Genomic DNA, 15,332 nt, shown 5'->3' on the forward strand with positions numbered 1-15,332 from the left:
AAATTACGTTGAACCAACGTGGAATAGACATTGAATTGAGGTCTGTGGCTCGTGGAATTTTACATTCATCCATATAGGCTATAGGCTACATAATTTAAATATGCATCACAATATGTTAGTGCTTATTTACATAGATTTAGGGCTCTCCTAAAAATATATATATATATATATATATATATATATATATATATTTAAACTCAGAAAAAAAAGAAACGTCCCTTTTTCAGGACCCTATCTTTAAAAGACAATAAATAACTTCACAGATCTTCATTGTAAAGGGTTTAAACACTGTTTCCCCTGCTTGCTCAATGAACCATAAACAATCAACTTTTTGAACCGTTATTTAACTAGACAAGTCAGTTAAGAACAAATTCTTATTTTCAATGATGGCCTAGGTAGGTAACTGCCTTGTCAGCTCGGGGATTCGATCTTGCAACCTTCTGGTTACTAGTCCAACGTTCTAACTACTAGGCTACCTGCCGCCCCTGATGCACCTGTGGAACGGTCGTTAAGACACTAACAGCTTACAGATGGTAGGCAATTAAGGTCACAGTTATGAAAAGTTAGGACACTGAAGAGGCCTTTCTACTGACTCTGAAAAACACCAAAAGAAAGATGCCCAGGGTCCCTGCTCATCTGCGTGAACGTGCCTTAGGCATGCTGCATGGAGGCATGAGGACTGCAGATGTGTCCAGGGCAATACATTGCAATGTCCGTAGTGTGAGACGTCTAAAACAGCGCTACAGGGAGACAGGACGGACAGCGCTACAGGGAGACAGGACAGACAGCGCTACAGGGAGACAGGACAGACAGCGCTACAGGGAGACAGGACGGACAGCGCTACAGGGAGACAGGACAGACAGCGCTACAGGGAGACAGGACAGACAGCGCTACAGGGAGACAGGACGGACAGCGCTACAGGGAGACAGGACAGACAGCGCTACAGGGAGACAGGACAGACAGCGCTACAGGGAGACAGGACGGACAGCTGATCGTCCTCACAGTGGCAGACCACATGTAACAACACCTGCACAGGATCTGAACATCACACCTGCGGGACAGGTACAGGATGGCAACTGGCAACTGTCTGAGTTACACCAGGAACGTACAATCCCTCCATCAGTGCTCAGACTGTCCGCAATAGCCTGAGAGAGGCTGGACTGAGGGCTTGTAGGCCTGATGTAAGGAGGGTCCTCACCAGACATCACCGGCAACAACGTCGCCTATGGGCACAAACCCACCATCGCTGGACCAGACAGGACTGGCAAAAAGTGCTCTTCACAGTTTTGTCTCACCAAGGGTGATGGTCGGATTCACGTTTATCGTCGAAGGAATGAGCGTTAAACCGAGGCCTGTACTCTGGAGCAGGATCGATTTGGAGGTGGAGGGTCCGTCATGGTCTGGGGCAGTGTGTCACAGCATCATCGGACTGAGCTTGTTGCCATTGCAGGCAATCTGAACGCTGTGCGTTACAGGGAAGACATCCTCCTCCCTCATGTGGTACCCTTCCTGCAGGCTCATCCTGACATGACCCTCCAGCATGACAATGCCACCAGCCATACTGCTAGTTCTGTGTCCGATTTCCTGCAAGACAGGAATGTCAGTGTTCTGCCATGGCCGGCGAAGAGCCCGGATCTCAATCCCATTGAGCACATCTGGGACCTGTTGAATTGGAGGGTGAGGGCTAGGGCCATTCCCCCAGAAATCCGGGAACTTGCAGGTGCCTTGGTGGAAGAGTGGGGTAACATCTCACAGCAAGAACTGGTAAATCTGGTGCAGTCCATAAGGAGGAGATACACTGCAGTACTTAATGCAGCTGGTGGCCACACCAGATACTGACTGTTACTTTTGATTTTGACCCCCCCTTTGTTCAGGGACACATTTTTCCATTTCTGTTAGTCACATGTCTATGGAACTTGTTCAGTTTATGTCTCAGTTGTTGAATCTTATTATGTTCATACAAATATTTACACATGTTAAGTTTGCTGAATATAAACGCAGTTGACAGTGAGAGGACATTTCTTTTTTTTGCAGAGTTTATATATATATATATACCCGGTTAAATAAAAGGGGAAAAATATAATTGACTCAGAGCAATTTTCTCTCATGTGCACACGATGTGCATTTATCAAAGCAGTCATATTAACTCCTAATCAAATGAATGTCATGTGTTGTGTCTCCCTCGTGTTTACAAAGAAAACAAGAAAAAAATGTCCCTCTTGCTTGACCTCCCATTTTCCATCTCCATCTCTGTTGTCTGAATAATAACAGAGCTGGTTTGGCGCTGACTTTCACTAGTGTCGTGTGCAGAGGACTTTAGTGGGACCAGTGGCATCGTCTGTAAAGCAACGGCATTTTTAGTTCCTTACCCCGGTAAACCTTCAGGGGGCTTTCTTTGCATTCATTTGTTCAGTCTGCTGCAAGTCTCTGGAAAACATCTAATTCGTTTTTATAACCAACCCCAGATGCGGCAGTGTGTGTGAGAGAGTGTGTGTGTGTGCGTGTGTGTTCGCCAGTGCTTGAGAGAAAGGGGTCTTGCTGCAAGGGGAAAAGGAGAACGAAGAAACAAACGGTTTGGAATTTTTCGATTCAAACGTTGCTTTTTTGTTGTTGTTTTTTTTTAGGAATGAACGCAGATACGTGCGTTTCATACTGTGATATGACATCCATGGATTCATATTATAACACGCCTTCGCCACACGGTAGGGATCAGCAACCATCGGATCCCTTCAGAATATTCCAACCGAGTGAAACCAAATACAGCCCAACGTTCCTACCTAAAGGACCACAGGGTTACGAGGAGAAGTCTCCGAGTCCTTTCCAACAGGGGTGCCAGTCACTGGATGACGGCACAGAGGAGGTCAACAACTTCAACAAATACCACCTCTTCATGCAACGACCAACCTGCAAAACACCCCCGGAAGGCGAAAAACTCCACCAGGAAAGCGGAGGACACAGCGACGCGCTCATCCCCTGCTATGGTGAGTTCCGAACGGTTCTAGGTCTCCGTTCGCGTGGGGAACAATCAACATCCAAAGGTTCTTGAAACAAACGCGCTCAGAACTGGTGCATTGACTAAACTCAAAACATCCTATTCATATTTGTACAGGTCCAAACATCCTATTCATATTTGTACAGGTTCAAACATCCTATTCGTATTTGTACAGGTTCCACTCAAATAAAAAGTTTAAAAGTTATTTTATCTAATTTCGCGAGGCAACGAGAGCAAAATAAACGTTTCGGCGGCTAGGCCATGGTCTGTCAATCAGCATCCAAACAGACAAAACAGAAATGGCTAGGTTACTGAACTAACAAACTGGGGCCGTGTGGGCAAGGGGCCATAACGACAGTTAAAAATGTGAGGATTTTATGAGGCCAGAGTGTAACTGGAGTTAGTTAAGGAGCATTTAAAAATCCCCTTAAAGCCTCCTTGTAACAGGAAGACGCATGCTATCTGTTAGAAACGGCATGATCATAGATATTTTATGAAACCACGTTGTTGGTTCAGCTCAGTACAATCATGACGAACAATGCTGAACGATTTCATTCTGACATAGGCCTTTCTATTCTGTATGTTTTTATTTTTATTTTTGTTGCCTGTGTTGAGATTTTGATGCCTTGACCTCAGCGGCATGGCTGGCGTAGCCGAGTAGTTTATGTTTGAATATTTACACTTAACTTTCTTATTAACACACCAGCAAAACATCATACATAAGGCTACCAATTTATCCAACTTATATTTCGCCATCACTTTTGTTCAACACAAGTAAGTGGAGCTAATTAGACTGAGATATTTTTTTTTTTAACATTTTGAATGAGCTATAAAGGGATAGAAGCTCCGGTCCCCGAAATATGACGTTTAAGCAATAAACTGAAAACTATGAGGTGTGATGATATATTGCACGATTAGGCATCTGTAGGGAGCAGGTAACGCAGCCTGCACACACACACACACACACACACACACACACACACACACACACACACACACACACACACACGCACGCACGCACGCACGCACACACACACGCACGCACACACACACACACACACACACACACACACACACACACACACACACACACACACACACACACACACACACACACACACACACACATACACAGCTATGTCTTACTATAATTGGGAGGACTTTTTGGGGACCAACAATTGTTTCCCATTCAAAACCCTAAACCTGATCCTAACCCTAACTCTTAACCCCTAACCCTAACTCTTAACCCCTAACCCTAACCCTAACTCTTAACCCCTAACCCTAACCCTAACTCTTAACCCCTAACCCTAAACCTGATCCTAACCCTAACTCTTAACCCCTAACCCTAACTCTTAACCCCTAACCCTAACTCTTAACCCCTAACCCTAACTCTTAACCCTAAACCTAACCCGAACTCTTAACCCGTAACCCTAACCCTAACTCTTAACCCCTAACCCTAACTCTTAACCCCTAACCCTAACTCTTAACCCCTAACCCTAACTCTTAACCCCTAACCCTAACTCTTAACCCCTAACCCGAACTCTTAACCCCTGATCCTAACCCTAACTCTTAACCCTAAACCTAACCCGAACTCTTAACCCCTGATCCTAACCCTAACTCTTAACCCCTAACCCTAACTCTTAACCCCTAACCCTAACTCTTAACCCCTAACCCGAACTCTTAACCCCTGATCCTAACCCTAACTCTTAACCCCTAACCCTAACTCTTAACCCCTAAACCTAACTCTTAACCCCTAACCCTAACTCTTAACCCCTAACCCTAACTCTTAACCCCTAACCCTAACTCTTAACCCTAAACCCTAACTCTTAACCCTAAACCTAACCCGAACTCTTAACCTTAAACCTAACCCGAACTCTTAACCCTAAACCTAACCCTAACTCTTAACCCCTAACCCTAACTCTTAACCCCTAACCCTAACTCTTAACCCCTAACCCTAACTCTTAACCCTAAACCTAACCCGAACTCTTAACCCTAAACCTAACCCGAACTCTTAACCCTAAACCTAACCCTAACTCTTATAAGTGAAGACTGGTAAAATGTCCTCACTTCTCTGAAATTTAGTTGGTTTAGTATTCTTGTGGGGACTTCTGGTAAGTGTAGTAAAACGCACACACACACACACACACACACACGCACGCACGCACGCACGCACGCACGCACGCACGCACGCGCGCACGCACGCACGCACACACACACACACACACACACACACACACACACACACACACACACACACACACACACCGTACTTTGAGGCTAAATGACAGGCCTCAAAGTGTAAATTTGACCAATCATACACGCATATGCATTATGGTTTTAGTTAGACACACGTTTCTAAATCACGGCCTGCCGTCTAACCCATTGTCTTTATAAGATCTAACGATACAATAGAAACACACGGGCAACCTGGCAGGGTTGTAGTAAACTGATGTGAATGTCTTTTGGAAAGGATACATTTTTGGCTCCCTTAAAGTGGATAAAGAGTTCATTTTCCCAATATCCCCCAAAAAATCGTATTGCTCCAGTTCAGTTACATGAATAAGATATTAACGAAACAAACATTTATAAACCCGGAGAATAGAACATGAAATATGTAAATCGTGTTTTATAATGACACATATTTGAATTATGATTTTAATCATCTCTCGACACTTGCGTTTAGGTCCTAAACCATCAGGTCAAAATCCTACAGGTTAATGATTGCAATAAACTACAGTCTAAAGTTGTAGTGCTAACTCTTTTCGCGCACGGCATTGATTGTTTTGTTGTTGTGGGGGCAAAAAATGTACCAAACCTACATGCTTTGTTTCGTATGCCACATTCGTATTAAATTCACGGACTGTATGGCACGGCTATGGACAGCTGAAGACGCGCGGATTGACTTTCACCAAGGCCGCAGGACGCAAAGTAAACCACAAGATACTTAGTAACGTGACGCTCGTTCATGTTAGACTGTTGTTCCAAGGTCATATTCATTTAGAAGATTAGTTGTAGTAATATCATGTCGACTCCACGGTGTACGGATGATTAGGGCATAATGATCATGTAAATTAGCATAACAGCACAGCGTAATGACTTTGGCAAGAGACGTGAATCATGTTCGAAACGGCAAAGAGTTGCGAATGCAATATAGGCCTATCATTTCCTGGATTGGTGCACTTCAGTATTCAGTATTAATAAAGTTGAAAAAAACTAATATATATATATATGAAAGCAAAACTGAAAGTAAAATAATCTAGTTTTGAGTTTAAACAGAGCCCAAAGAAAGGGAATAAATATATAATTATGCTCTCACATCGTTTACATATTTGTTCCAGAGGATAACGTTTAAACTATTTCAAAGCGACTGTTATAAAGATGTAATGACACGGTTTGTGTTGCTGGTCCGATGCGCGACCTTTGGAAAAATTTGAAAAAAATTGCACCAATGGTTCTATTATTCAGAGTAGTTGTTGTCTTTTACAATACAGGGGAGGTTTTAAAGAGAAAGAACAGCCCGTTCATTAATAAATCTTGATTAAATCTGACTTTAAAAAAGGAAAATTAAATCCTTTAAAACGTACACCAAAAACAGAAACAGAACACAACAATGATTATATCCTAATAATAATGTCATTTTAGCGCCACATTATTATCATCATTATTATTATTATTAGTGGATTTATTTGCACGGGAATTCTTTATTTATTTTCTCAAAATGTAACTTTTGTTTATCTTAATAATCTTTTAAAAGAAAAAGTAAACTGAGCTAATTCCTAAAAACAATAACTCCTGTTACCAACCAAGACCGTTACCAATTGAACGAGTGCATAATAATAATAATAATCATTTGTTTTAATTTGCATTTAATTTCCAATCAAAATTCAATAACTCATAAAAGCGTGAATTCCAAATGACAAGCGTCCCCATGACTTAGGGTACAAAAACTAAAACCGACGATCCGATTGTATTATAACGAGTTTCTGCCTTAACTGCCAGCACACACCCACGCCAAAATAACCCCATAAAGCGAAAAGTAAACTGTTTTTCCCGTGACTGCAAACAATGGGAGTCAGGCTTTTTATACCGAGTGAAATCGTTATCACACTGTGTATAGTGTGTATGTGTTTTTTCCCCTCAAGGTGAGAGCCAAGGATAGAGAACCCCTCCATCGAACGAAAACATCTGGCAAAGTCCAATGACACAGCGAACCGTTTAAACTGCGATCATTAAATACAATAGGTTTCCCGGAGGAGAGCTCTGTAATGTTATTCTATAAAATGTTACAGCCAGATAGATAGATAGCTTCGGGGAGGATATAGTGTTGGGAGGCTAGCTAAAGCCTCGGGCATCAACCGGCTTGTGTTATCATGTGTGGGGTCTTGGTAGTCTACTCACCGGGAGCAGATATTGCACAACCTCGTCGTATCGTCACTACATGCGCTTCGACGGTTTATTATTAATGACATGGAAATGGTATGGTGCACTTTTCTAGTGTTTGAGGACAATGGGCATGCCTTTTTTTTGTTGTTCATTATGACATGTCTGCTATGCACACATATTACCATTGTCTATCTAGATACAAAAATAACACACACACACACACACACACACACACACACACACACACACACACACACACACACACACACACACACACACACACACACACACACACACACACACACACACACACACACACACACACACACACACACACACACACACACACACACACAACATTAATTATTGGCAGTGAAACTACACTATATCACCGCTATATTCACACCTATCTTGGAACACAGGCAGACAGCCATCGTGGTTCCCCCCCCCCCCCCCCCCACAGTTGCCATTTAATGTACTTTTTGTACTCTACTTTCTGACTTAACAAGTCTTTATTACTGTTCATTGGCTTTGCTCTTTTCACATATTTCGGGAATATTTACAACGATTTATCTCTCCTTCGACACAGACCATAACAAATCAACTATTTTGCTCGTCTTATACCAGGCATTATCATCATTAACGAGGCTCGTTCACACCCACAGCGCTTTTGTGCAAAATGGTACTAACGCTTCGAACACTCAGACAGCGTCATTGCGCAAAATGGTACTGACGCTTCGAACACTCAGACAGCGCCATTGCGCAAAATGGTACTGACGCTTCGAACACACCGACAGCGTCATCGCGCAAAATAGCACGCAGCATCATCTGGATATGTATGCAACAAAGTTCAACATTCACCTTCTGCTCCCATTTCTGTCAAGCCGTCTACAGCATACAGTTTGAAGTATACTTTTTTTATAAATCCTAACATGTGCACCACACCGAACGCACTGCAACTGCCTCTGCAACGCAATGCTGCAAGGCAAACGCACCGTTTTCATTGGAAATGAATGTAATTCTGGTGTACCAAAAATGCAATGACGCTGTTGGTGTGATCGACGAGTAACACTACAAAGATAGGGCCTCAGGCTTGGTCGTAAACATGCTAAAGGCTAGTGCACTCAATGCATGGGACAACAGGGCCACGGGACGTTATAGGAGATGAACACCTCTATGGTCTGTACCTTTGGGACGGTGAGCCTCAACCTATAGAAACTTCTACCTGACCACAGACAACAATGACTGAGAGCAAACCACCGGTGGAACTGATAGAGTGCTTACAGAGCAGGAGTCTGTAGGAATGTAGACCAGGCCGTACCCAGCCACACAGCACTACAGGAGAGTTAGCTACCCCCATTAATACAAGCCAGATGTGTATTCGTGTGTCCCAAATGGCACCCTATTCCCTATACAGTGCACTACTTATGACCAGTGAACCCTAAGTAGGGTACTATATAGGGAATAGGGTGCCATTTGGAATTCTGTCTATAACTGACTCCTATAGTTATCATTTGAGACTCCACAACACGGCCCCTTTCCAAAGCCACAGAGTCTGTCAGATGGACCCTGAGATGACAGAGTGGGACTGGTGTACGTAACCCCGTTTCACCAATGCCCCAAGTAAATAAACCAAACGTCAGCAATGGGTTTCGGGTTTTGGAGCTCTGTTTTGAGTGATTAGGGAGAACGGTGTGTGAGTGTGTTTGTGTGTCTTGGGGGGGGGGGGGGGGGGGCGGGGGGGGGGGGGGGGGTGTCACGTCGCCACTGGCAGGCATACGTGAGTAGGGTGAATGTTTACATTCACATATCGTCTTGCATCATGGGGTCTCCGAGATTCATTCAGTACTTTGATGTGGGATAAAGTTGTAGTTTTCTGCCGTGTCTGGAGAAAGGTGAAGAAATACTCACATATCATGTCCTCTATTTTGTTATAGGATTACTGACATTATGCGTTTTCAAAAATGTTTTTTCTCCAATAACAAGTTAGTTAGCTAGTTGTAAGCACTGCATCTGAGATCAACTGAGGGCTAAGTGAAACATCTGGATAACAGAGAGCTGACTCCTCATCGTAATGACATGACTCTCACTTAGTGTAGTCTGGCAGCGGCTGTGGCAAAAGACTAACCTACACATTGTTACTGTGTGATGCCGAGGCCTGGACCCCGGTGCTGCTGATGATACACCTACCACAATGCCCTGTGTTCATTGACTCAATGTCCTGACCTAGAGACAATTTACATAGTAATACAACAGATTATGAAAAATGACTTGAAGTGGTAGTTTAGATGTGACATTTTGACTAATCTTATTTATCTTATTTGACATATTATGAGACGATGTTTTCTTCGTGACATTCACTCCTACATACTGCACAACTAGGCCTTTGAGGATATTCCACAAATGTTGTCATAGAGTGGAGATGTGTTTTCCAGCATGCAGTGAAAGAATATAAAATCTCCTGGCTGTGTTGTGATGGTCTCCTGCCAGAGTTGGACACTGTGAATATGTGTTAGAAGAACCAGGAAGTGATATCTCTGGTTATTTATGTGGTGATAGCGAACACATTGGATTGATAGTACTGAGAGACAAGAGTAAGTGTCTGCATGGGAATATATTTGTGCCAATATTATGTCCAATAGAAACAAACTATGTCCAGTGTTTATGATGCTGGTCACTTTAATAATGGAACACTGGTCACTTTAATAATGGAACACTGGTCACTTTAATAATGGAACACTGGTCACTTTAATAATGGAACACTGGTTACTTTAATAATGGAACACTGGTCACTTTAATAATGGAACACTGGTCACTTTAATAATAGAACACTGGTTACTTTAATAATGGAACGTTGGTCACTTTAATAATGGAACACTGGTCACTTTAATAATGGAACACTGGTCACTTTAATAATGGAACACTGGTCACTTTAATAATGGAACACTGGTCACTTTAATAATGGAACACTAGTCACTTTAATAATGGAACACTGGCCACTTTAATAATAGAACACTGGTCACTTTAATAATAGAACACTAGTCACTTTAATAATGGAACACTGGTCACTTTAATAATAGAACACTGGTCACTTTAATAATGGAACACTGGTCACTTTAATAATGGAACAGTGGTCACTTTAATAATAGAACACTGGTCACTTTAATAATGGAACACTGGTCACTTTAATAATGGAACACTGGTCACTTTAATAATGGAACACTGGTCACTTTAATAATGGAACACTGGTTACTTTAATAATGGAACACTGGTTACTTTAATAATGGAACACTGGTTACTTTAATAATGGAACACTGGTTACTTTAATAATAGAACACTGGTCACTTTAATAATGGAACACTGGCCACTTTAATAATGGAACACTGGCCACTTTAATAATGGAACACTGGTCACTTTAATAATAGAACACTGGTCACTTTAATAATGGAACACTGGTCACTTTAATAATGGAACACTGGTCACTTTAATAATAGAACACTGGTCACTTTAATAATGGAACACTGGTCACTTTAATAATGGAACACTGGTCACTTTAATAATAGAACACTGGTCACTTTAATAATGGAACACTGGTCACTTTAATAATAGAACACTGGTCACTTTAATAATGTTTACATACTGTTTTACCCATTTTATATGTAAATACTGTATTATAGTCAAGGCTAATCTTATTTAACTATTGCTGTACATATACTATTCTATCCATGTATTCTTCAGATATACTACATATTCTATCCACATACTGTCCATCATGTCTCTACATCCCATCACATATTTATATATACAGAAGAGTGTGCAAAGCTGTCATCAAGACAAAGGGTGGCAACTTTGAAGATTCTTAAATATAAAATATATTTTGATTTGTTTAACACCTTTTGGGTTACTACATGATTCCAAATATGATAAGGCTGGGCGATATGGCCAAAATCTCATATTCCGATATAGGTAATTTTATATCCCGCTAACGATACATAATCACGATATGGCACATTTGATGTAAATTCAATGAATAAATAGTTTATATAAAATAATCACATGTAAAGGCTTATTTCTTATTACATTTTTAATTAAACTCAACAAATACAAGGTATTTACTCATATTGTCACGTTCCTGACCTGTTTTCCATTGTTTTTGTATGTGTTTAGTTGGTCAGGGCGTGAGTTGGGGTGGGCATTCTATGTGTTGTGTTTCTATGTTGGGTTTAATGTGTTGCCTGATATGGTTCTCAATTAGAGGCAGGTGTTTGACGTTTTCTCTGATTGAGAACCATATTAAGGTAGGCTGTTCTCACTGTTTGTTTGTGGGTGATTGTCTTCCGTGTCTGTGTATGTCGCACCACACGGGACTGTTTCGTTTTTGTTCGTGTATGTAGTCTGTTCCTGTTCGTGCATTCTTCGTGTTTATGTAAGTTCACATGTTCAGGTCTGTCTACGTCGTTTTGTTGTTTTGAGTTTATTCAAGTGTTCATCGTCCGAGGAGGAGGCATTTGACGAGCGTTACACATATTTGATTATTTCTCCTTTTATTTAGAACCTTTGTGCACATTTTCAATTAAGCATTTTAACAAAATATTAAATATTAAATGTATAAAATCTAAAAAGGTAAATGGAAAACACTTCAACTATAGTTGTAAACAAATATAAATTTAGGCCTAAAATATATTTTGTTTTTTCATGTTATTTTGGCATTAATACGTGTCACATATCAATTTGCATTTGTTACCTTGGGTCTCGAGTGTTAGCACCAACTCATGAAACCCCCCGTTTCTGGGCCGTGTAAATTGGCGCCATGTCTTTGCAGATGTAAGTTGTCAGCTGTTATCTCCTTCCATCTTCGTGATTCTTTTCTGTATTTTCTTATTGGAAGAAGTTTGGAACCACCAAGACTCTTCCTAGAGCTGGCTGCCAGGCCAAACTGAGCAATCGGGGGAGAAGGGCCTTGGTCAGGGAGGTGACCAAGAACCCAATGGTCACTGCCAGAGCTCCAGAGTTCCTCTGTGGAGATGGGAGAACCTTCCAGAAGGACAATTTTATCTGAACTATTTTATCTGAACAGCGATCCTCATCCCTTCAAACCCGATACCATTTAATTACTTCCCTTACAAAAAAAATATTAAAAAAATTGCAGATTCACATGTGAAAAACTTTCAACTTTCCCACTTTCATATGTGAAAATCTAATTCCCATTTTCATATGTGAAAATCTAATTCCCACTTTCATATGTGAAAATCTAATTCCCACTTTCATATGTGAAAATCTAATTCCACTTTCATATGTGAAAACCTAATTCCCACTTTCATATGTGAAAACCTAATTCCCACTTTCATATGTGAAAATCTAATTGCAAATTTCATATGTGAAATCGAATTACCACTTTAAAATGTGAAAATCTAATTCCCACTTTCATATATGAAAATCTAATTCCCACTTTCATATGTGAAAATCTAATTCCCACTTTCATATGTGAAAATCTAATTACCACTTTAACATGTGAAAATCTATTTACCACTTTAACATGTGAAAAAGTAACTCACATGTTGTCAAGTGTATGTCATGGTATGACATGTTGAATTGTTGCATCCCCATGTTGCCACATTTATTTCACATGAGATCCTGTTTTCACATGTTCTCAAACGCTTTCTCTTGTGTAGTTTAATGTTATCACATGTTGCGTTTACGTGTTGTCACATTATCACATTTATTTCACATAAGATCGCATTAAATTCATGCAGGTTTTCCGTAAGAGACAGTTCCACATAGCTCTGAGATGCTCTCTCCCTGTCGGCTAAGCTCCCCACTAAGAGTAACCCCGGTATTCCTGACTCACCCACAAACAGTAACCCCGGTATTCCTGACTCACCCACAAACAGTATCCCCGGTATTCCTGACTCACCCACTAAGAGTAACCCCGGTATTCCTGACTCACTCACTAAGAGTAACCCCGGTATTCCTGACTCACTCACTAAGAGTAACCCCGGTATTCCTGACTCACCCACTAAGAGTAACCCCGGTATTCCTGACTCACCCACAAACAGTAACCCCGGTATTCCTGACTCACCCACTAAGAGTAACCCCGGTATTCCTGACTCACCCACAAACAGTAACCCCGGTATTCCTGACTCACCCACTAAGAGTAACCCCGGTATTCCTGACTCACCCACAAACAGTAACCCCGGTATTCCTGACTCACCCACTAAGAGTAACCCCGGTATTCCTGACTCACCCACAAACAGTATCCCCGGTATTCCTGACTCACCCACTAAGAGTAACCCCGGTATTCCTGACTCACTCACTAAGAGTAACCCCGGTATTCCTGACTCACTCACTAAGAGTAACCCCGGTATTCCTGACTCACCCACAAAGAGTAACCCCGGTATTCCTGACTCACCCACAAACAGTAACCCCGGTATTCCTGACTCACCCACTAAGAGTAACCCCGGTATTCCTGACTCACCCACAAACAGTAACCCCGGTATTCCTGACTCACCCACTAAGAGTAACCCCGGTATTCCTGACTCACCCACAAACAGTAACCCCGGTATTCCTGACTCACCCACAAACAGTAACCCCGGTATTCCTGACTCACCCACTAAGAGTAACCCCGGTATTCCTGACTCACCCACAAACAGTAACCCCGGTATTCCTGACTCACCCACTAAGAGTAACCCCGGTATTCCTGACTCACCCACAAACAGTAACCCCGGTATTCCTGACTCACCCACTAAGAGTAACCCCGGTATTCCTGACTCACCCAATAAGAGTAACCCCGGTATTCCTGACTCACCCAAAAACATATATTCTATTCCCTATTGGCATAGGAAACATATGTTAACATTGCCAAAGCAAGTGAAGTAGATAATATACAAAAGTGAAATATCCCCGGTCTCTGTCTCTGTCTCTCCCTGTCTCTCTCTGTCTCTCTCTGTCTCTCTCTGTCTCTCTCTGTCTCTCTCTGTCTCTCTCTCTCTCTCTCTCTCTCTCTCTCTCTCTCTCTCTCTCTCTCTCTCTCTCTCTGTCTCTCTCTCTGTCTCTGTCTCTGTCTGTCTCTGTCTCTGTCTCTGTCTCTGTCGCTCTGTCTCTGTCTCTCTCTCTCTCTCTAACTTTCAATTTCTCTTACTCTTTGACTGAGCTTGGAGTGAGTGATTCCTCACCAGACTCACACAACACTAGGGAGGTGAACTGTCCAATAGTCAATGAATCAGTCATTCCAAGAAAGACTTAAAACTCAAAGACCCTAATAAGTATTCTGGTCTAATAGTCTGCCGATGACTTGACACAACAACCACAATACATAGTGGAATGATTTATACTGGTTATTGTACTGCAATGTAGACGGAGCTACTGTAGTACACAAGCATTTCTCTGCACCTTTTATACCTGCTGTAAACTCTGTACGAGACAAATAAAATGAGATTTGATTTCTGTCTCTCTCTCTCTCTCTCCCTCTCTCTCTGTCTCTCTCTCTCACTCTCTCTCTGATGCTCTCTCTCTCTCTCTGTTGCTCTCTCTCTCTGTTGCTCTCTCTCTGTCTCTCTCTCTCTGTTGCTCTCTCTCTCTCTCTGTTGCTCTCTCTCTCACTCTCTCTCTGATGCTCTCTCTCTCTGTGTTTCTCTCTCTCTCTCTCTCTCTCTCTCTCTCTCTCTCTCTCTCTCTCTGTTGCTCTCTCTCTCTCTCTCTGTTGCTCTCTCTCTCTCCCTCTCTGTTGCTCTCTCTCTCTCTCTGTGTTGCTCTCTCTCTCTCTCTGTTGCTCTCTCTCTCTCTCTGTTGCTCTCTTTCTCTCTCTTTGTGTTGCTCTCTCTGTTGCTCTCTCTCTCTGTTGCTCTCTCTCTCTCTCTCTGTTGCTCTCTCTCTCTCTCTCTGTTGCTCTCTCTCTCTCTCTCTGTTGCTCTCTCTCTCTCTCTCTGTTGCTCTCTCTCTCTCTCTGTTGCTCTCTCTC

General features: G+C 42.0%; 1 protein-coding gene across 1 annotated transcript in view; it reads left to right on the forward strand.

Moving 5' to 3' along the window:
- Positions 1-2,626: 2,626 nt before the first annotated feature.
- The window catches only part of LOC129861916 (homeobox protein aristaless-like 4), a 38,984-nt gene continuing 26,278 nt past the window's right edge, over positions 2,627-15,332 (forward strand). Inside the window, exon 1 of the mRNA XM_055933105.1 lies at positions 2,627-2,981. Within this exon, the coding sequence (XP_055789080.1) occupies positions 2,627-2,981 (355 nt within the window). The remainder of the gene's footprint in view (positions 2,982-15,332) is intronic.

The sequence above is a fragment of the Salvelinus fontinalis genome, chromosome 9 (genome assembly GCF_029448725.1).
Source record: "Salvelinus fontinalis isolate EN_2023a chromosome 9, ASM2944872v1, whole genome shotgun sequence".
Taxonomy (NCBI): domain Eukaryota; kingdom Metazoa; phylum Chordata; class Actinopteri; order Salmoniformes; family Salmonidae; genus Salvelinus; species Salvelinus fontinalis.